This window comes from Somniosus microcephalus, chromosome 2 (genome assembly GCF_052327205.1).
Source record: "Somniosus microcephalus isolate GS21.2 chromosome 2, FLI_Smic_1.0, whole genome shotgun sequence".
NCBI classification, from domain to species: Eukaryota; Metazoa; Chordata; class Chondrichthyes; order Squaliformes; family Somniosidae; genus Somniosus; species Somniosus microcephalus.
Window position 1 is genome coordinate 362,244,972 of NC_140988.1, and position 22,141 is coordinate 362,267,112.

Genomic DNA, 22,141 nt, shown 5'->3' on the forward strand with positions numbered 1-22,141 from the left:
GCATAGTTTTGTTTGTGGGTGGTTTGAGTCTCAAGGTTGTCTGCCTGTCACGCTCTGTTATGTCAAGAGCTTCAGCTCTCATTGATGCTGGTGATGAATGAATGAATGAATACAAAGTGCGACCACCTCTGGCTGTTTCACCCCCCTCCCCCTTCTGACCCTTTTCCTTTTCCCGCCAAGTAGGCCTGGCCAAATAAAAATTACAAGTATTTTTTTGCAAAACAAGTCTTTGAAAGTCCAACCCTCCTGCAAAAGAAAGCAAGCTGCAAAAGTATTCCCGAGTGACACTTCAACATTACACTGAACAGCAACAGTTTAAAATCCCCGCTCAGCTGTTTCCCGCGAGAAACAAGTTACAAAAAGCCGAAGGTTGCATTCTTTGAGGAGGGGTGTCCTTTCGATATTATTTACTATATAAGACAATAATCAAAGAATAAATAATGTTACTAGCTAGGAAAGCAATCGGAAATTTGAATACCAAGAAGTAATTTGTTTTTACGCTCGAATAAAAAAAATTCTTTTGGGGGGAGGGGGGGAAACACTTTTGAAGAACTGTCTCCCCTTTTCTTCCCTCGTGGTACAACCCAAGCTTCCTCTGCCAAAGCGCTTGTGTAAAAGCCGCTGCTATTGGTCGAAACTCCGAGGTTCCTAAGCCGGTGAAAAAAGGTCAGATCCTATTGGATCGCGCTGTCTCTCCGCTCGCCACGCCCTCTCTTTCCTCTTTCTCTCGCTTCCAAGCCGCTGCGATTGGCCGCTCCGCCCACCACGCGCGACGCCGCGGTCCGAGGGCTGCGATTGGCCGCTCCGCCCAAGTGACGCCACCCGAGGGGGCGGGGCGAGGCGCGAGTGTTATTTTTCGAAATAAAGGCGGTGGCGCGAGCAGCGGCGGTGGCTGGGAGCCTGCGGCCCGGCATCATGGAGCAGCGGGACAGCCGCCCATAGTTTTGCTGCTTTTCTTTCTTCCTTCCTCTCGCTTAAACCCCCGCATGTAGGCCTCGACGAGACGCTAAAAGAGGCCGGGGCCTGCCCTTCAGCTTCTTTCCCACCCTCCCCCCCCCCCCGCCTCCCTTCAGCTGTCAACCGCCATCCCTTTAATCGCTGATTTTATTTGTGTGGCTGATTTTTTTATTTGCCCCCTTAAAGTCGCGCTGCCGCGATGAGCAACGCCGCGGGCGCGAGTCCCGCCAGCGCCAGGCCGCGCCTGAACCTGGCGGCCCCGCATCGCCTGCCGCTCCTCAGCGCCTCCCAGAAAGGCCGGTCGTGCAAGGCTCTCTTCTCCTGCTGCTCCGACACCCCGGTGCTGTCCCCTGTCACCAACCTGGCGCTCAACATGGTCAACCTGACGGGCCTGGGCAGGTAACTGCGTGCGGTGGGGTGGTGTGGGGCGGGTTGTGGGGGTGAAATGCCCTGGCTGGGTCGCTTCCTGGTTAAATGTGTAACTTTCCGCAGAGTGCTGCTTGTGCGAGAGAGAGAGCGCAAGTGCAAGCAAGCACAACGTGCTCTCTCTTTCCCCCCCCCCCCCCCCCCCCCCCCATTGTAAGGCTCCTGCTCTTTAATTTTTTTTTTTAATTAATGGTTTACTGGAAGTAGTGTGTGTGAATATAAGTTGCTATTTATGCAAGCATTGTGAAAATGTATTGGTGCAAATAGTGTGTGAAAGTGTGTTGGTGTATTAGTGCAAATGTGAAAATTAGTTGGTGTATTGGTGGAAATAGTGCGTGAAAATGAGTTTGTATTGGTGCAAATAGTGGGGGGTGGTAATGAGTTGGGGTCTTTGTGCCAATAGTGTGGGGGGGGAGGGAATGATTTGGGGTATTTGTGCCAATAGTGTGTGTGTGGTGTGGAGGGGAGGGAATGATTTGGGGTATTTATGACAATAGTGTGTGTGGTGTGGAGGGGAGGGAATGATTTGGGGTATTTATGACAATAGTGTGTGTGGTGGGGAGGGAATGATTTGGGGTATTTATGACAATAGTGTGTGGGGTGGGGGGGAATGAGTTGGGGCATTTGTGCCAGTAGTGCAGGGGCGAGGGAATGAGTTGGGGTATTTATGACAGTAGTGTGCATTTGTGTGAAACCTGAGTTGAGAGATTTGTACAGTGTGCGTGCTAATAAACCTAATCGCTTAAATGTGTCATCTCAACTGAGCAAATTGAAATGACTCTTCAATTGTAATTTTCAGTTGAAGTGAAAATTGATGTAGCTGAGTTCAACCAAACTTGTTTCTGTTGCTGTCTGTCTTCCCCATCTCCTATAAGCTGTTTTTTTTAAATCATTTTCAGTGTTGACTTTTTTAACAATAATTGTGAGACACCGAAACGAAGGCCAAATGGGACCCCGTTGCTGCTTAAGACTCTCTCATCTGATTCTGATGCAGGTTGGTACTAACGTTGAAAGCACTTAATAGGGCCTAGTATTGGTAGCCAGAGCAATGCTTTTTCTGCTTGTAGTTCAGTCTTTGATTTGTGTCCAGTCAGCTTAAAATATATTGTGATTAGCAGACTGGAAGTCATCTGGGTTTGTATAATCAGTACTTAAAAGTTTGCAAATCTAGTAGGGTTTGGGGTGGGGGTGGAGTGGAAGAATAGTGAGAAACAATAAGATTACTTGTATCAATCTGACTGGTTCACTTGGTAAACTTTTTTTTCCATTTTGTTCCAGTTGAGTGTCTTAACTTGTAAATGACGGCAAGTTTATCTGTAGATGTTGCTGACTGACCAGCCTGAATTTATTTTTAAAAATGCAATGGGGAAAATATGTAAGTTTTTAAAGACCTTTTTCTTTCTAACTGGCTGACTGAATTTAAAAAAACTGGCATTCAGGGATGTGGGCCTCGCTGGCAAGGCAAGCATTTATTGCCCATCTCTTTGCACCATAGAAGGTAGTGCTGAGCCGCCTTGAACTGCTGCAGTCCGTGTGGTGAAGGTACCCCACAGTGCTGTTAGGGAGGGAGTTACAGGATTTTGACCTGGCGATATATATCCAAGTCAGGATGGTATGACTTTGAGAGGAGCTTACAGGTGATGGTGTTCCCATGCACCTGCTGCCCTTTTCCTTCTAAGTGGTAGAGGTCGTGGGTTTGGGAGGTGCTGCTAAAGAAGCCTTGTCGAATTGCTGCAGTGCATCTTGCAGGTGGTGCACACTGCAGTCACAGTACGCCAGTGGTGGAGGGAGTGAAGAGAGTCAGAGTTATAGAAACATAGAAGATAGGAGCAGGAGTAGGCCATTCGGCCCCTCGAGCCTGCTCCGCCATTCAATGAGATCATGGCTGATCATCCAAATTCAGTACCCTGTCCCTGCCTTCTCCCCATATCCCTTGATCCCTTTAGCCTTAAGAAATATATCTAACTCCTTCTTGAATATATTTAATGAACTGGCCTCCACTGCCTTCTGTGGTAGAGAATTCCACAGGTTCACCACTCTGGGTGAAGTAATTCCTCCTCATCTCTGTCCTAAATGGCTTACCCCTTATCCTTAGACTGTGACCCCTGGTTCTAGACTCCCCAGCCATCAGGAACATCCTGCATCTAGTCTGTCTAGTCCTGTTAGAATTTTATAAGTTTCAATGAGATCCCCTCTCATTCTTCTAAACTCCAGCGAGTATAAGCCCAATCTCTCCTCATACGTCATTCCAAAAGATGCTCTTTGGCCCATCGTGTCTGCATGGCCATCAAGCCCTGTCTATTTGAATCCCATTTTCCAGCACTTGGTCTGTAGCCTTGTATGCTATGGTGTTTCAAGTGCTCATCTAAATGCTTCTTGAATGTTGAGGGTTCCTGCCTCTACCACCCTTTTAGGCAGTGAGTTCCAGATTCCAACCACCTGGGTGAAAAAGGTTTTCCTCAAATTCCCTCTAAACCTCCTGCCCCTTACCTTAAAACTATGCCCCCTGGTTAGTGACCCCTCTACTAAGGGGAGACGTTCCTTTCTATATACCCTATCTATGCCCCTCATAATTTTGTACACTTCAATCAGGTCCCCCTTCAGACTTCTCTGTTCTATGGAAAACAGCCCTAGCCTGTCCAGTCTCTCTTCACAGCTGAAGCGCTCCAGCCCAGGTAACGTCCTGGTGAATCACCTCTGCACCCTCTCCAATGCAATCAGCCTTCCTATAGTGTGGTGACCAGAACTGCACATAGTATTCCAGCTGTGGCCTAACTAGCGTTTTGTACAGCTCCATCATAACCTCCCTGCTCTTGCCTTCATTAGCCGAGGCATAGAATATAAGTATCCCATAGGCCTTTTTAACCATCTTATCTACCTGTCCTGCTGCCTTCAGGGATCTATGTACATGCACACCAAGGTCCCCCTGATCCTCTGTCCTTCCTAGGGTCCTACCATTCATTGTGTATTCCCTTGCCTTGTTAGTTCTCCCAAAATGCATCACCTCACTTTTCAGGGTTAAATTCCATTTGCCACTGTTCTGCCCATCTGACCAACCTGTCTATCGTCCTGTAGCCTAAGGCTTCCCCCCTCGCTATTTACCACTCCACCAATTTTCGTGTCATCTGTGAACTTACTGATCATACCTCCTACATTCATATCTAAATCATTAATGTACACTACAAACAGCAAAGGACCCAGCACCAATCCCTGCGGTACACCACTGGACACAGGCTTCCAGTCACAAAAGCAACCTTTGATCATCACCCTCTGCCTCCTGCCACTAAGTCAATTTTGGGTCCAATGTGCCAAATTTCCTGGATCCCATGGGCTCTTACCTTCTTGACCAGTCTCCCATGTGGGACTTTGTCAAAAGCCTTACTGAAGTCCATGTAGACTACATCAACTGCACTACCCTCATCCACACACCTAGTCACCCCCTTGAAAAATTCAATCAAATTGGTTAGACATGATCTCCCCCTGACAAAGCTATGCTGAGTATCCTTGATTAATCCTTGCCTCTCCAAGTGGAGACAAATTCTGTCCCTCAGAATTTTTTCCAATAATTTCCCTACCACTGATGTTAGGCTCACTGGCCTGTAATTCCCTGGTTTATCCCTACTACCCTTCTTGAATAATGGTACTATGTTAGCTGTCCTCTGGCACCTCCCCTGTGGCCAGAGAGGTTCTGAAAATGTGTGTCAGAGCCCCTGCAATCTCCCCCCTTGCCTCTCACAGCAGCCTGGGATACATCTTGTCAGGGCCTGGGGATTTATCCACTTTTCAGCCTGCTAAAAGCACTAGTACCTCCTCCCCCTCAAAACTAATTTGTTCAAGTATATCACAGTCCCCCTGCCTGATTTCTATGCTGACATCGTCCTTCTCCATAGTGAACACAGATGCAAAATATTTATTTAAAACCTCACCTACATCTTCTGGCTCTACACAGATTGCCACTTCGGTCCCTAATGGGCCCTACTCTTTCCCTGGTTATCCTCTTGCCCTTAATATATTTATAAAACACCTTGGGATTTTCCTTTATTTTGCCCGCCAGTGTTTTTTCATGCCCCCTCTTCGCTCTCCTAATTTCTCAAGTATCCCCCTGCACTTTCTATACTCCTAGGGCTTCCACTGTTTTTAGTCCTTTGTATCTGCCAAAAGCCTCCCTTTTTTCCTTAATCCATTCTTGTATATCCCTTGACAGCCTGGGTTTGTTGGTCCCACACTTGACCTTTACGGGGACATGTTGGTGTTGTACTCTCTATTTCCTTTCTGAAAGACTCCCACTGCTCTGATGTGGATTTTCCTACAAGTAGCTGATCCCGTCCACTTTGGCCAGATCCTGCCTCATATTAAAATCGGCCTTCCCCTAATTTAGAACCTTTATTTCCGGTCCATCTTTGTCCTTTTCCATGCCTACCTTAAATCTCACTGAATTATGGTCACTGTCACCAAAATGCTCTCCTACTGACACTTCTACCACTTGCCCGGCTACATTCCCTAGAATTAGGTCCAGTACCGCCCCCTCTCTTGTAGGACTTTCTACATGCTGGCTCAAAAAGCTCTCCTGGATGCACTTGAAGGATTCTGCACCCTCTAAGCCTTTCACACTCTGACTATCCCAGTTAATATTGGGGAAGTTGAAATCCCCTACTATTACCCTATTATTTCTACACTTCTGAGATTTGCCTACATATCTGTTCCTCCATCTCCCCCTGACTGTTTGGGGGCCTATAGTACACTCCCAGCAAAGTGCTTGCCCCCTTTTTGTTTTTAAGTTCTACCCATATGGCCTCGTTAGAGGAACCTGCTAAGATATCATCCCTCCTTACAGCAGTAATTGACTCCTTGATTAATATTGCGACCCCCCCCCTCTGTTTCGCCTGAAGATTCTATACCCTGGGATATTGAGCTGCCAGTCCTGTCCCTCCCTCAACCATGTCTGTGCTAGCAACAATATCATATTCCCATGTGTTCATCAACACCTTCAATTCATCTGCCTTACTCGCAAGACTCCTTGCATTAAAATAAATGCCATCCAGCCTTGCCATACTCCCTTGTGCTGTTACATATTTGCTCTGCCTTCCAGGCTGACTTGTTTTTTCCTCTATTTGGCTGTGCATCACCCCCTACTATAGCTCCACTCTGTATCGCATCCCCCTGCCAAGTTAGTTTAACCCCCCCCACCAAAACAGTGCTAGCAAACCTCCTCGCAAGGATGTTGGTCCTGTTCCGGTTCAGGTGCAACCCGTCCGACTTGTACAAGTCCCACCTTCCCCAGAAGCAGACCCAGTGATCCAGGAAACTAAAGCCCGCCCTCCCTCCTTCACCAACTCTTTAGCCACACATTCATGTGCTCTATCCTCCTATTCCTATACTTACTAGCATGTGGCACTGGGCGTAATCCAGAGATTACAGCCTTTGAGGTCCTGCTTTTTAATCTGCTACCTAGCTCTCAATTTTTGTGGCAGGACCTCATCCCTCTTTCTACCCATGTTGGTACCAATGTGAACCACTACCTCTGACTATTTGCCCCCCCCTTTCAGAATACCCTGCAGCCGTTCAGTGACATCCTTGACCCTGGCACCAGGGAGGCAACATACCATCCTGAAGTCACGTCTGCGGCCACAAATGTCTATCTGTTCCCCTTATGATCGAATCCCCTATCACTATTGCTCTCCCACTCTCTTTCCTCCCCTCCTGTGCAGCTGAGCCACTCATAGTGCCACAGACTTGGCTCTTGCTGCATTCCCCTGAGAAACCATCTCCCCCAGCAGTATCCAAAACCGAAAATCTGAGGGAGATGGACCCAGGGGACTCCTGCACTACCTTTCTAGTTCTTTTACTCTGTCTGGCGGTCACCCATTCCCTTTCTGCCTGTGCACTCTTTACCTGTGCTGTGACCACCTCATTAAACGTGCTATCCACGAAGATCTCAGCTTCGCGGATGCTTCATAGTGACTCCAGCCGCAGCTCCAGCTCCGAAACTCGGATTTTGAGTAGCTGCAGTTGGAGTCACTTCCTGCACACGTGTTCGCCCTGGACACCTAAAGTGATATCTGATCTGTGACAGGAATATGACCATATCTCACCTGTGAAAGGAATCTAACTCTATCCTCCTTTTCCTATACTCACTAACACGTGGCACTGGGAGTAATCCAGAATGTTTAAGGTGGTGGATGGGGTGCCAATCAAGTGGGCTGCTTTATCCTGGGTGGTGTTGAGCTTCCCGAGTGTTGTTGGAGCTGCACTCATCCAGGCAAGCAGAGAGTATTCTATCACACTCCTGACTTGTGCCTTGTCGATGGTGGAAAGGCTTTGGGGAAGTAAGGAGGTGTGTGGGGTTCCCTGTTGGTTCAGTGAGTAGATACACTAGTGTGGCACTGTCCAGAGCCAAGGTGGAGCCAGAGTCTGTGGAGTTAACTGATTTCCCCTCCTGCCTGGGTGGCAGTGGCTGCGACAGTTCCATACAAAATTCCCCCAGTTGAAAGGTTTGGTGGTGAAGTGAGGGGAGGGGGAAAGGAAGAACATAAGAAATTGAAGCTCTCAGCCCTTCGCGTCTGCTCCGCCATTCAATAAGATCATGGCTGATTTTTGACCTCAACTCCCCTTTCCCGCCCGATCTCCATATCCCTCGACTTCCCCATGAGTCCAAAAATCTATCGATCTCCATCTTGAATATACTCAACGACTGAGCATCCACAGCCCTCTAGAGTAGAGAATTCCAAAGATTCACAATCTGCTGAGTGAAGAAATTCCTCCTCAGTCTTAAATGGCCAACCCCTTATCCTGACGATGCCCCCTAGTTCTAGACACTCCAGCCAGGGGAAACAGCCTCGGCATCTACCCTGTCAATCCCACTCCGAGTCTTGTGTATCATTGTGATCACCTGTCATTCTTCTGCACCCCACCAACCCTGCAGCAATTTGTGTGGTGCTGCTGGGGGAAGGTGAGCTGCCATTGTTGGAAAAAAACACCAGTGCTGTCTGGGCTTCATATGGGAAAGATCAGTGCTTGGGTGAGCATTTGCTGCGGACATTGAGCCACCCTGAGGCATGCATGCTCCGTGTAGGAGGAAATTGCAAGGCTAGGACTAGCTCTGGATATTAACTGTTTGGGAGATCATTTTTGAATTTGTAAAATCTATATGTATCTTTGGCTGGGATTGTAATGAAGATTCCCATATAATTAAAGCATATGGAACGTGCTACCACAAGGAATAGTTGGGGTGAATAGCGTAGATACATTTAAGGGGAAGCATGAGGGAGACAGGAATCGAAGGCTATGTTGATGGGGTTAGATGAAGTCGAGGGGAAGAGGCTCACGTACATCAGCATGGACCAGTTGGGCTGAATGTTCCGTGTAATCTACGTCCCTGCTCCACATGTGAAAACTGCTGTCGTTTTGAGATTTTGAAATTGCTAAGTCTCCCTATTCATTACGTGATCCTCTGGTGCTGCGGAGCGTGCTGGCGCAGGTGGGTTCTGTGCTGGCAGTCTGCTGTTCTGCGATGGTGCCTGTGTTCTAGCTCCCCACTGTAGCTGGAGGCCCATGGTTGATGTCAAGTGTCTTGCATATTTCTCCCCATGGGAGAGACAGCAGCTGTAGTCACAAGTGGATGTACAGCGGAGCTTATGAGTTGACATTCAGCTGCTAACTCTTGCTCCCAGGCGTAATGGAGATGAGCTGGAATCAATGATGTACAGTAACTTGCATCTTTTAGAAACATAGAAGATAGGAGTAGGCCATTCGGCCCCTCGAGCCTGCTCCGCCATTCAATGAGATCATGGTTGATCATCCAAATTCAGTACCCTGGCCCTGCTTTCTCCCCATATCCCTTGATCCCTTTAGCCTTAAGAAATATATCCAACTCCTTCTTGAATATATTTAATGAATTGGCCTCTACTGCCTTCTGTGGTAGAGAATTCCACAGGTTCACCACTCTGGGTGAAGAAATTCCTCCTCCATTTCTGTCCTAAATGGCTTACCCCTTATCCTTAGACTGTGACCCCTGGTTCTGGACTCCCTGCCATCGGGAACATCCTTCCTGCATCTAGTCTGTCCAGTCCTGTCAGAATTTTATAAGTTTCAATGAGATCCCCTCATTCTTCTAAACTCCAGTGAGTATAAGCCCAATCGACCCAATCTCTCCTCATACATCATGCCTGCCATCCCAGGTATCTGCCTGGTGAATCGTTGCTGAACTCCCTCCATGGCAAGAGCATCCTTCCTCAGATAAGGCGACCAAAACGGCACACAATACTCAAGGTGTGGTCTCACCAAGGCCCTGTACAACTGCAGCAAGACATCCTTGTTCCTGTACTCGAACCCTCTCGCTACGAAGGCCAACATACCATTTGCCGCCTTAACTGCCTGCTGCACCTGCATACTTATATTCAGCGACTGGTGTACAAGGACACCCAGGTCTTGTTGCACTTCCCCTTCTCCCAATCTATTGCCATTCAGATAATAATCTGCCTTCCTGTTTTTGACACCAAAGTGGATAACCTTGCATTTATCCACGTTATATTGCATCTGCCCAATCACCCAACCTGTCCAAATCATCCTGGAGTTTCTCGGCATCCTCCTCACAGCACACACGCCCACCCAGCTTTGTGTCGTCTGCAAACTTGGAGATATTACATCTAGTTCCCTTGTCTAGATCATTAATATATATTGTGAATAGCTGGGGCCCAAGGACCGATCCCTGCGGTACCCCACTAGTCACTGCCTGCCACTCGGAAAAAGACCCGTTTATTCCAACTTTTGCTTTGCTTCCACTTTTTATATTGGTGAGATTCATTTAGCTTTTTAACACACAAATATTTTAGTATTGTCAGATTGTATTTATACCAAGGAAGGATATACTTGCCTTAGAGGAAGTGCAACGAAGGTTCACTAGATTGATACAATAGCAAAATACTGCAGATGCTGGAAATCTGAAATAACAGAAAATGCTGGAAAAACTCAGCAGGTCAGGCAGCATCGAGGGGAGAGAAACCGAGTCCACGTTTTGGGTCGAACCCTTTGTCAGAACGCCCGCTATTGAGTTGTGACGAAGGGTTTGACCAGAAACGTTAACTGTTTCTCTCTCCTCGATGCTGCCTGACCTGCTGAGTACTTCCAGCATTTTCTGTTTCACTAGAGTGATTCCTGGGATGAGGGTTATCCTGAGGGGAGAACTTGAGTGGACTAGGCCTATATTCTCTGGCGTTTAGAAGATCTCATTGAAACATATTAAATTCTTAGGCTTGACGAGGTAGATGCTGAGGCTGTTTCCCCTGTCTAGAAATGGGGCCCATAGACTCGGGATAAGGGGTCGACTATTTAGGACTGAGATGAGGAGGAATTTCTTCAGAGGGTTGTGAATCGTTGGAATTCACTACCCAGAGGGCTGTGGGTGCTCGGTCATTCAGTATTTGCAAGACTTGGATCAATAGGTTTTTTTTAACGCTAAGGGAATCGAGGGATGTGGGGATCAGGTGGAAAGGAGAGTTGAGGTAGATTAGCCATGATCTTTATTGAAGAGCGGAGCAGACTGGAGGGGCTGTAAGACCTCCTCCTGCTCCTGTTGTGTTCTTACTGTGCCAAGTAAAGTCTGATCTTTGAATTGTGCTGATGCTTGTGTCTTACACAGGGCTTTGTATGGATTCTCCGAGCCCAATGGATGAAAAGGCAATCGATGAAACGTAAGTTTCCACCACCTTGTGCTTCAGTTAGGGTGATTATTGGGCACGTGGGTTAAGTAAGATTTGGCGCAAAATGCAAATGTTATACTAGTAGATGCTGGTGAGACTGCTCCAGTGTTTAACTTGGTGTTGCTATTTATGTGTACCATGTGTATGCAGTGGCCCTGAGTTTAAGAACATAAGAATTAGGAGTAGGCCATTCGGCCCCTCAAGCCTGCTCCGCCATTCATTAAGATCATGGCTGGTCTTCGACCTCCACTCCACATTCCTGCCCTATCCCCACATCCTTTTGATTCCTCGAGTTTGCAGAAATTGAAGTGAGCAATAGATGTAACTTCTTTCACTCGGCCACGTGCTAAAATCCACTTGCTAGCACAAGTCTACTGAATCTGTTAGTTGTGTGCAGCTGATAGTGTGGTTCCTCTTCCCTCTTATTCCTTGCCTACCCCACGCCCCGAAATATTCCTGAATTTGCTAATACAGATGACCTCATCTATTTTTTTTTCTCCCCAACAGAAGCATGGGTCCTAGTACAATAGAATTTTGCAGCACCGAAGGATTCTGTGGCATTGTTTCTGTGCTTGTCCTTCGTTGGGGCAATTGAAATCCACTGCTTTACTCTCCTCGTGTTCCTCTGCTTCACTTATTTGTTCACCTTCCTTTTAAAAGATATAATGGTCTCTGCTTCAACTGCTGCCTGTGATCAGTGTCCCATGCTATGGAAACTCTATCTGAACCACACCCCAACAGCAGTAAGCTTCTCCAATCAAAACCTTCATAATTTTAAAAGGCTCCATTAAATCTCCCCTCTGCTCCATTGGAAGTCGACCCACTGTCTGAAATCTCAAACTATAGTAACATAGAAGATAGGAGCAGGAGTAGGCCATTCGGCCCCTCTAGCCTGCTCCGCCATTCAGTGCGATCATGGCTGATCATCCAAGTTCAGTACCCGGTCCCTGCTTTCTCCCCATACCCCTTGATCCCTTTAACCTTAAGAAATATATCCAACTCCTTCTTGAATATATTTAATGAATTGGCCTCTACTGCCTTGTGGTAGAGAATTCCACAGGTTCACCACTCTTGTGAAGGAATTCCTCTTCATTTCTGTCCTAAAAGGCCTACCCCTTATAGAAACATAAAAGATAGGAGCAGGAGTAGGCCATTCGGCCCTTTGAGCCTGCTCCGCCATTCAATGTGATCATGGCTGATCATCCAAATTCAGTACCCTGTCCTTGCCTTTTCCCCATATCCCTTGATCCCTTTAGCCTCAAGAAATATATCCAACTCTTTCTTGAATATATTTAATGAACTAGCCTCCACTGCCCTCTGTGGCAGAGAATTCCACAGGTTCACCACTCTCTGGGTGAAGAAATTCCTCATTTCAGTCCTAAATGGCTTACCCCTTATCCTTAGACTATGACCCCTGGTTCTGGACTCCCCGGCCATCAGAAACATCCTTCCTGCATCTAGTCTGTCCAGACCCGACAGAATTTTATAGGTTTCGATGAGATCCCCCTCTCAATCTTCTAAACTCCAGTGAGTATAAGCCCAATCGACACAATCTCCCCTCATACGTCATTCCTGCCATCCCAGGTATCAGCCTGGTGAATCTTCGCTGCACTCCCTCCATGGCAAGAACGTCCTTCCTCAGGTAAGGTGACCAAAACTGCACAATACTCAAGGCGCGGTCTCACCAAGGCCCTGTACAACTAGCAAGACATCCTTGTTCTTGTACTCGAACCCTCTTGCTACGAAGGCCAACATACCATTTGCCTTCTTAACCGCCTGCTGCACCTGCATGCTTACCTTCAGCGACTGGTGCGCAAGGACACCCAGGTCTCTCTGCACTTCCCCTTCTCCCAATCTATTGCCATTCAAATAATAATCTGCCTTCCTGTTTTTGCCACCAAAGTGGATAACCTCACATTTATCCACATTATAGTGCATTTGCCATGTTTCTGCCCAATCACCCAACCTGTCCAAATCGTACTGGAGTTTCCCGACATCCTCCTCGCAGCTTACCCTCCCACCCAGCTTTGTGTCGTCTGCAAATTTGGAGATATTACATCCAATTCCCTCGTCCAGATCATTAATATATATTGTGAACAGCTGGGGTCCTAGGACCGATCCTTGCGGTACCCCACTAGTCACTGCCTGCCAGTCGGAAAAAGACCCGTTTATTCCAACTCTTTGCTTTCTGTCCGCCAACCAGTTCTCTATCCAAGTCAATACCTTGCCCCCAATCCCATGTGCCTTAATTTTGCACGCTAATCTCTTATGCGGGACCTTATCGAAAGCCTTCTGAAAGTCCAAATACACCACATCCACTGGTTCTCCCTTATCTATTTTACCAGTTACATCCTCAAAAAATTCCAGTAGATTAGTCAAGCATGATTTACCTTTTGTAAATCCATGTTGACTTTGTCCGATCCTGTCACTGCTTTCCAAGTGCTCTGCTATTACATCTTTTATAATAGACTCTAGCATTTTCCCCACTACCGATGTCAGGCTTACCGGTCTCTAATTCCCTGCTTTTTCTCTACCACCTTTTTTGAATAGTGGGGTAACATTAGCTACCCTCCAATCCATGGGTACCGTTCCAGAGTCTATCGAGTTCTGGAAGATGACCAGTAATGCATCTACTATCTCTAGGGCCACTTCCTTAAGTACCCTGGGATGTAGATTATCAGGCCCTGGGGATTTATCGGCCTTCAGTCCCATCAATTTTCGTAACACCATTTTCCTACAAATACTGATTTCTTTCAGTTCCTCTTTCATCAGACCCTATGTTCCCTGGCATCTCTGGGAGGTTATTTGTGTCCTCCATTGTGAAGACAGAACCAAAGTATGTATTTAGTTGGTCTGCCATTTCCTTGTTTCCCATTATAAATTCCCCTGATTCTGACTGTAAGGGACCTACGCTTGACTTCACTAATCTTTTTCTCTTCACATATCTATAAAAGCTTTTACAGTCAGTTTTTATGTTCCCTGCTAGCTTACTCATTCTATTTTCCCTTTAATTAATCACTTTGTTGACTCCTAAACTGCTCCCAATCCTCAGGATTATTGCTTTTTCTAGCCAATTTATATGTCCTCTCCTTGGATCTTATGCTATCCCTAATTTCCCTTGTTAGCCACGGTTGAGTCACCTTTTTTGTTTTATTTTTATGCCAAACTGGGATGAACAAATTCTGTAGCTCATCCATTCGGTCTTTGAATGTTTGCCATTGCCTATCTACCGTCAACCCTTTGAGCGCCATTCCCCACTCAATCCTACCCAACTCGCTCCTCAGACCATCGTAGTTTCCTTTATTTAAATTGAGGACCCTTGTCTCTGAGTCAACTACTTCATTCTCCATCTTAATGAAGAATTCGATCATGTTATGATCGCTCCGACCCAAGGGGCCTCGTACAACAAGATTGCTAATTAATCCTTTCTCGTTACATAATACCCAGTCTAAGATGGCCTGGTCTCTAGTTGGTTCCTCGACATATTGGTCCAGGAAACCATCCCGTAAACACTCCAGGAATTCCTCCTGCACAGTATTGTTACTAATTTGGTTGGCCCAATCTATATGTAGATTAAAGTCACCCATGATGACTGCTGTGCCCTTACTGCACGCTTCTTTAATTTCCCTTTTAATGCCATCCCCAACCTCCACCTTACTGTTTGGAGGTCTATATACCACTCCCACTAATGTTTTTTTCCCCTTAGTACTTATCAATTCTACCCATACAGACTCAATTCTACCCATACAGATTCCACATCATCAGAGCTAATATCCTTCATTACAATTGTATTAATCCCTTCTTTAACCAGTAATGCTACCCCACATCCCTTTCCTTTTTGCCTATCTTTCCTGAATATCGAATACCCCTGGATGTTGAGTTCCCAGTCTTGGCCATCCTTGAGCCACATTTCTGTAATCCCAACCAAATCATATTCGTTTACCTCTATTTGCGCAGCCAATTCATCCACCTTATTACAAATGCTCCTCGCATTAAGACACAAAGCCTTCAGGCTTGTTTTTTTTAACGCTCTTAGACCTATTAGAATTATTATTTACTGTGGCCACGTTTGATTTGAACTGTTGATTTCTCTGACTGCCACTTTTGTTTTTCTCCTTCCTATCTTTTGCTTTTTATCCCTGTTTTCCTTTCCTCTGTCTCCCTGCTCAGGTTCCCAACCCCCTGCCATTTTAGTTTAAACCCCCCCGAACAGTGCTAGCAAACCTCCCCGCAAGGATATTTGTCCCGCTCTGGTTCAGGTGCAACCCGTCCGACTTGTACAAGTCCCACCTTTCCCAGAAGCAGGCCCAGTGATCCAGGAAACTAAAGCCCTCCCTCCTGCACCAACTCTTTAGCCACGCATTCATCTGCTCTATCCTCCTATTCCTATACTCACTAGCACATGGTACCGGGAGTAATCCAGAGATTACAGCCTTTGAGGTCCTGCTCTTTAATCTGCTACCTAGCTCCCTAAATTCTTGTTGCAGGACCTCATCCCTCTTCCTACCTATGTCATTGGTCCCAATGTGAACCACGACCTCTGCCTGTTCACCCTCCCCCTTCAGAATGCCCTGCAGCCGTTCAGTGACATCCTTGACCCTGGCACCAGGGAGGCAACAAACAATCCTGGAGTCACGTCTACGGCCACAGAACCGTCTACCTGTTCCCCTTACGATAGAATCCCCTACCACTATTGCTCTCCCACTCTTTTTCCTCCCTTCCTGAGCAGCAGCAACACCCCCGGTGCCAGGAAGTTGGTGGCTGCTGCTGCCTTCCTCTGGTGAGTCATCCCCCTCAACAGTATCCAAACTGGTATACCTGTTTGAAAGGGGGATGGCCACAGGGGTCTCCTGCACTACCTGCCTGCTTCTACTGCTCCGCCTGGTGGTCACCCATTTCCCTTCTGCCTGTGCAGCCCTACCCTGCGGCGTGACCAACTCATCATACGTGTAATCCACGACCCTCTCAGCATCGTGAATGCTCCACAACCCATCCATCCGCAGCTCCAGCGCACCTCTACGGCCCGTTAGTAGCTGCAGCTGGATGCATTTCTGGCACACATGGTCATCAGGGACACTGGCAGCGTCCCTGAATTCCCACATAGAGCAAGAGGAGCATAACACGGGGCTGGGCTCTCCTGGCATGACTTACCCCTTTAATTTAAATTAATTCAATACCACCAGTTAAAGATATACTCTAGGGCGCTTATTTACCAACTGTCCCCACTACACAGAGACCCAAGAAAATATGAACTGCAGAATTTAATCTTGTAATAAAAGAAGTACTCACCAACCAATCACTTACCTGCTTCCTGGTGACGTCACACTTTGATTACTTTTTACCTCTCTCTCCTCTGCTGTTGAATTGGTCGGGCCTCGTTCGCTGCTGCTGCTTTTAAGTGCCGCTGGTCGTGCCTCTGCTCTCCCCCAGGTCCAAGCTCTCTGGTCGGGCCTCGTTCGCTGCTGCTGCTTTTAAGTGCCGCCGGTCGCGCCTCTGCTCTCCCCCAGGTCCAAGCTCTCTCAGACTGTGACCCCTGGTTTCCCACCCTCTACCATCCTGGTAAATGTATGCACTTTCTGTAATGGGGAAAATGTGCACATCACTCACTACAGCCTCAGTATTGCTGTGAACACATTTTGCATTACCTCTTGCTCTTAAAAAGCCCCAAATGCTCCTGGCCAATTAATGGCTTTATCTACTTTTAAGCATCATTTACTTGACCCCCCTAGGCCTCTGCTCATTTGTGCCCCTTCAACATCTTTGTTGAGTCTATTCTCCCATGATGTTTTTTTTCCCCCTTGGAGTTTATTATCTCCCACTCTGCCATTCTCCACATTAAATTGTATCTGTCGCCTGTCTACCCATTCAAACTTGTCTGTTTTCCTGAAATCTTTCAGTTCTCCTCGCTGTGTACAAAACCTCTTACTTTTGACATCAGGAAATTAGTGTTGTCCCTGTAGCTAAGTTGCAATCAACTATTTATGCAGAGAATAAAATGGACACAGCACCTACCTTGGTATAGCACTCTAACTCTTCTCCAATCTGAGCAGTGCTCATTGCCCCTGTTCTCTTGTTTCGTGTTTCCCTCCATCTATCGTTCTCTGTGCTGCTCCTGTACCATATGCCTGAATTTGTTATGAAAGCTCCTGGGGCACCTTATTGGAAGATCCATTGACACCACCTCCCTTGATCCAGTGGGTCACAAAAACTTGGATTTCTCTGCCGCAACTTGCCTTTAATGTAGTTCTGCTGTCTGGCCTTGATTAAAACCCAAGCAGTTCTACGTCCTTACTAACTTGATCTCGGCCATATGGGCTGAGTTTCCCCATAACTGGCATTCTTTCCTTCTCTTGAACCAGATTACCCTGGGCCTAGTGCCTGCTTTTGCTTCACTGAACAAGCTGAGCTGATTCTAATGTACAAAAGCAGCTTGTTGATGAAGGCCGCAAACTGCGTTCCAAAGATGTGCTTGCTAGAGGAGAGAACTTTTTTCGGCGTCTGATTTTTAACAACTGCGCAGCTAATGGTTTTGCCCATTTCTAACCACTAACTGGTTCTTTCATGACTAACAGCTGTGAAAGTAGTGTGGGCGCCCAGCGCATACCCAGTCGGAAACTACCTTCCAACTACTTGGCAAAGCAAGCTAAATATAACTGAGAACTGATTTTAACAATTACGAAAAAGGCCCGAGCGCTGGCTGCAGAGTTGATTTGCAGCGTGGCACTAACTGATGGAAGTAGCTTACTATGGTTAACATTCTGGAAAATAATGTATGTATGAGAGTTTGGGCTTGGCTTATTGGTCATGTGGTGGTGGAGAGGAATTCTTAAAAGCTCTTGGGAACCTGCTGACAATAGGTATAGGGATGACTGATGGCTGCTGCATAGAAATGGGGAGGATAGGATGTGGGTATGTACAAACTTGATGGTCTTTTCTCATCCTGAATGTGACCAGTGTGCATTTGACTCGAGGAGTCAAAATTCCAAGATGGTGGCTCATTGTTTCACTGAAGCGCTCGTCATCCTCCAGCTCCTTGCACAAATGACCATCTGAGACACCTCAGTGGTGTGTTAAGTTTTTGAATGGGTAGGAGTTGTCTGTTCCCACGAGTCCAACTGAGCCCTGTCTTGTTCTCGCCTGATATCCAAGCGTTTGCAGCAGAGGTTGCTGGATAGTGATTGGGGCTGGAGTAAGCCTCCCCTTTCCAGCCATGCCCAGTGGCACCTCTACTACCACCCAGCTGAGTTCAGTGAACTCAGTACAGACCAGGTATCAAACTTGGGACAATGCTGGTGTGCTGGCTCACCAGCTCGATCTGAGCTGCTTGGGGCGCTCAAACTTCTAGCTTGTGCCAGACTCATTTTTCACTCGAGTTGACCCATTCCTTCCTTCCCTGTGCCTATGGAAGCGACTCATCAGACGCCATTAGCTTTGTATGTTGCACACCTCTTCCTCTGGTTGCTGTAGTGGACAGTCGGAGAAAATGTGTACCATTGTACTCCTGTGTCCTTCTACATCAGTCACTATGTGGGGTAGTGTGTTGGGCTACATGTTAGGTCTGACTTACTCTAGTACCAATCTTCGAGCTCCAAAAGCACTCGTGGCTGAATTTACTACCTGTCCTTTTAATATTTGTGTCTGACACTTCTGAGGATGAAGATTAACCGCTGGCTTGCGTTTTGGGGTCTGCTTCTGGCCTAGAGGGCAGGGGAAAAAATGATTGAAATGGGGCTCAATTATAATTTTTAAAATGGCTGAATTTGCAGAGGTGATTTAAAGGGGATGCTAATTGCCCACCCTGATTACAATGGCAGCTCCGTACCTTGCAGTGGCAGTTCCAGCATTCCTCAATCCCATCGATTGTCATTTTTTGCCCAACTTTCCGCTGACTTCGGGATACCCCATTATTAGCTGTTATAAATGAACCATTTGCTGGTTGCCAACAAAGATTCAATGTTATTATTTTGTACTGTTTTGGATATCTAACTTGATGGGAATAATTAGCTTAGAGGATGCAGAGGTATAATTTGTCTGCTGTAACTCCACTTGCAGCTGTCAAAAGGGTCTAAAGTGGTATAGACAGCAAAGGAACAACTGTACTGGGGAGACCCCATGGGTCATGAGCAATGTTCCCTCTGACTTTTTTTTCCATGCACAGTCCCTTTAAATTTTCTGCACAGTATCTTCCAGCGGGAGCAGCCTGCGCAGGACCTCCCGATTGGCGGTGGACATGAACCATAGCGGCAGCAGTCACACGAGTACAAAAGAAATGGGTGGCCTGTGACTCCAATGCAGTACTAAATATTCATCAGCCTTATCTTTAGTAGTTGTGCTGGATTTGTGGCTAAAGTGGCTGGAGTTTAGAAGAATGAGGGGATCTCATTGAAACGTATAAAATTCTAACCGGACTAGACAGACTAGATGCAGGAAGGATGTTCCCGATGGCGAGGGAGTCCAGAACCAGGGGTCACAGTCTAAGGATAAGGGGTAGGCCATTTAGGACAGAGATGAGGAGGAATTTCTTCACCGAGTGTGGTGAACCTGTGGAATTCTCTACCACAGAAGGCAGTTGAGGCCAATTCATTAAATATATTCAAGAAGGAGTTGGATATATTTCTTAAGGCTAAAGGGATCAAGGGGTATGGGGAGAAAGCAGGGACAGGGTACTGAATTTGGATGATCAGCCATGATATTGAATGGCAGAGTAGGCTCGAGGAGGCCGAATGGCCTACTCCTATCTTCTATGTTTCTATGTATAACCTGATGGGTAGTTTACATTTTATCCAGATTTGGCAGCAATGTGCCTTGTTTTATAAAATCAAGCCTTGTACCCTGCTTGGTCAAGTGTTAATAGACTTGCTGCATTCAAAGTGCAATCAGGCAAAATCTTAACTTGATTTGAAGGGCTTCCACATAAGTGATCCCAAGGGTTTGAGGTTGCCAGGTTCCTGACTGCCTGGGGCCTGGAATACTGAATGTACAATTTGTCTTCTAATCTGTATTTGCTTTACAAGTTCAGTATTTTTGTATCGGACGCAACTGCTGCCAACGACATCAGGTCATTGCGCATGTGCAGTTCTAATGGTTTCTTGGTTGTTCTTGCCAGACTTTGTCGGCAGCAATCGCTCTGATATATTAATGTGGTTTGTTCGTGAAATAATCACCTTTGTAATTATTAGAAGCAAAGATACTCGCGGTTTCCAGTCATTTCTAACCCGTTTGATTGCTATGTGGTGATTTGATGGCGGCGTCCGGCTCGGCTTGGGGTTCATAGAAACATAGAAGATAGGAGCAGGAGTTGGCCATTCGGCCCCTCGAGCCTGCTCCGCCTTTCAATGAGATCATGGCTGATCATCCAAATTCAGTACCCTGTCCCTGCTTTCTCCCCATATCCCTTGATCCCTTTAGCTTTAAGAAATATATCTAACTCCTCCTTGAATATATTTAATGAACTTGCCTCTATTGCCTTCTGTGGTAGAGAATTCCACAGGTTCACCACTCTCTGGGTGAAGAAATTCCTCCTCATCAGTCCTAAATGGCTTACCCCTTATCCTTAGACTATGACCCCTGGTTCTGGACTCCTCGGCCATCGGAAACATCCTTCCTGCATCTAGTCCGTCCAGGCCTGACAGAATTTTATAGGTTTTGATGAGATCCGCTCTCAATCTTCTAAACGCCAGTGAGTATAAGCCCAATCGACACAATCTCTCATACGTTATTCCTGCCATCCCAAGTATCAGCCTGGTGAATCTTCGCTGCACTCCTTCCATGGCAAGAACATCCTTCCTCCGATAAGGTGACTGAAACTGCACACAATACTCAAGGTGTGGTCTCACCAAGGCCCTGTACAACTGTAGCAAGACATCCTTGTTCCTGTACTCGAACCCTCTTGCTACGAAGGCCAACATACTATTTGCCGCCTTAACTGCCTGCTGCACCTGCATGCTTACCTTCGACTGGTGCACAAGAACACCCAGGTCTCTCTGCACTGCCCCTTCTCCCAATCTATTGCCATTCAAATAATCTGCCTTCCTGTTTTTGCTACCAAAGTGGATAACCTCACATTTATCCACATTATAGTGCATTTGCCATGTTTCTGCCCAATCACCCAACTAGTCCAAATCGTACTGGAGTTTCACGACATCCTCCTCACAGCTTACCCTCCCACCCAGCTTTGTGTCGTCTGCAAATTTGGAGATATTACATCTAATTCTCTCGTCCAGATCATTAATATATGTTGTGAACAGCTGGGGTCCTAGGACCGATCCTTGCGGTCACTGCCTGCCACTCGGAAAATGACCTGTTTATTCCAACTCTTTGCTTTCTATCCGCCAACCAGTTCTCTATCCAAGTCAATACCTTGCCCCCAATCCCATCTGCCTTAATTTTGCACGCTAATCTCTTATGTGGGACCTTATCGAAAGCCTTCTGAAAGTCCAAATACACCGCATCCACTGGTTCTCCTTTATCTATTTTACCAGTTACATCCTCAAAATTCCAGTAGATTAGTCAAGCACGATTACCTTTTGTAAATCCATGTTGACTTTGTCTGATCCTGTCACTGCTTTCCAAGTGCTCTGCTATTACAGGAAACTTTCTGGTATCCGGCATGGACGGGACCGACGTGGTGCCGGTTCATCAAAAATTCCGGCTAACTGAACGCTATAGTAAGATACGGAGCTGAGAGCTCAGTATAAAGCAACAAACCCTGTTGCTTAGCAACAGCTTCAGAACAATCTGCACAAGTTGCAAGTGTCTCTGTAGCTTAGCAACAGCTGCAGCTACACCCTTGCACAGCAACAAATGGAGTAAAAAAAAAAAGTAATAAAAGTTACCTGAACCTACTCCTGGATTTTGCTGGTTAACCGACCTTTCCAGTTATTTAGGGGCTGGTTAATCGAAAGTTTCCTGTACATCTTTTATAATGGACTCCAGCATTTTCCCCACTACCGATGTCAGGCTTACCGGTCTATAATTCCCTGCTTTTTATCTACCACCTTTTTTGAATAGTGGGGTAACATTCGCTATCCTCCAATCCATGGGTACTGTTCCAGAGTCTA

At 46.6% G+C, this 22,141-nt stretch overlaps 1 protein-coding gene across 2 annotated transcripts in view; it reads left to right on the plus strand.

The window, feature by feature from the left end:
* Nucleotides 1-863: 863 nt before the first annotated feature.
* cdc25b (cell division cycle 25B) overlaps nucleotides 864-22,141 on the plus strand; it is a 60,349-nt gene continuing 39,071 nt past the window's right edge. The window contains exons 1-3 of one of the 2 annotated variants that reach the window (XM_085975565.1): nucleotides 864-1,356; nucleotides 2,283-2,377; nucleotides 11,021-11,072. In XM_085975565.1, coding sequence (XP_085831691.1) covers nucleotides 1,157-1,356; nucleotides 2,283-2,377; nucleotides 11,021-11,072 — 347 coding nt within the window. In that variant the 5' untranslated portion in view covers nucleotides 864-1,156. Of the gene's footprint in view, nucleotides 1,357-2,282; nucleotides 2,378-2,675; nucleotides 2,759-11,020; nucleotides 11,073-22,141 lie in introns of those variants that run through there. The other variant, XM_085975572.1, reaches the window with a different exon arrangement.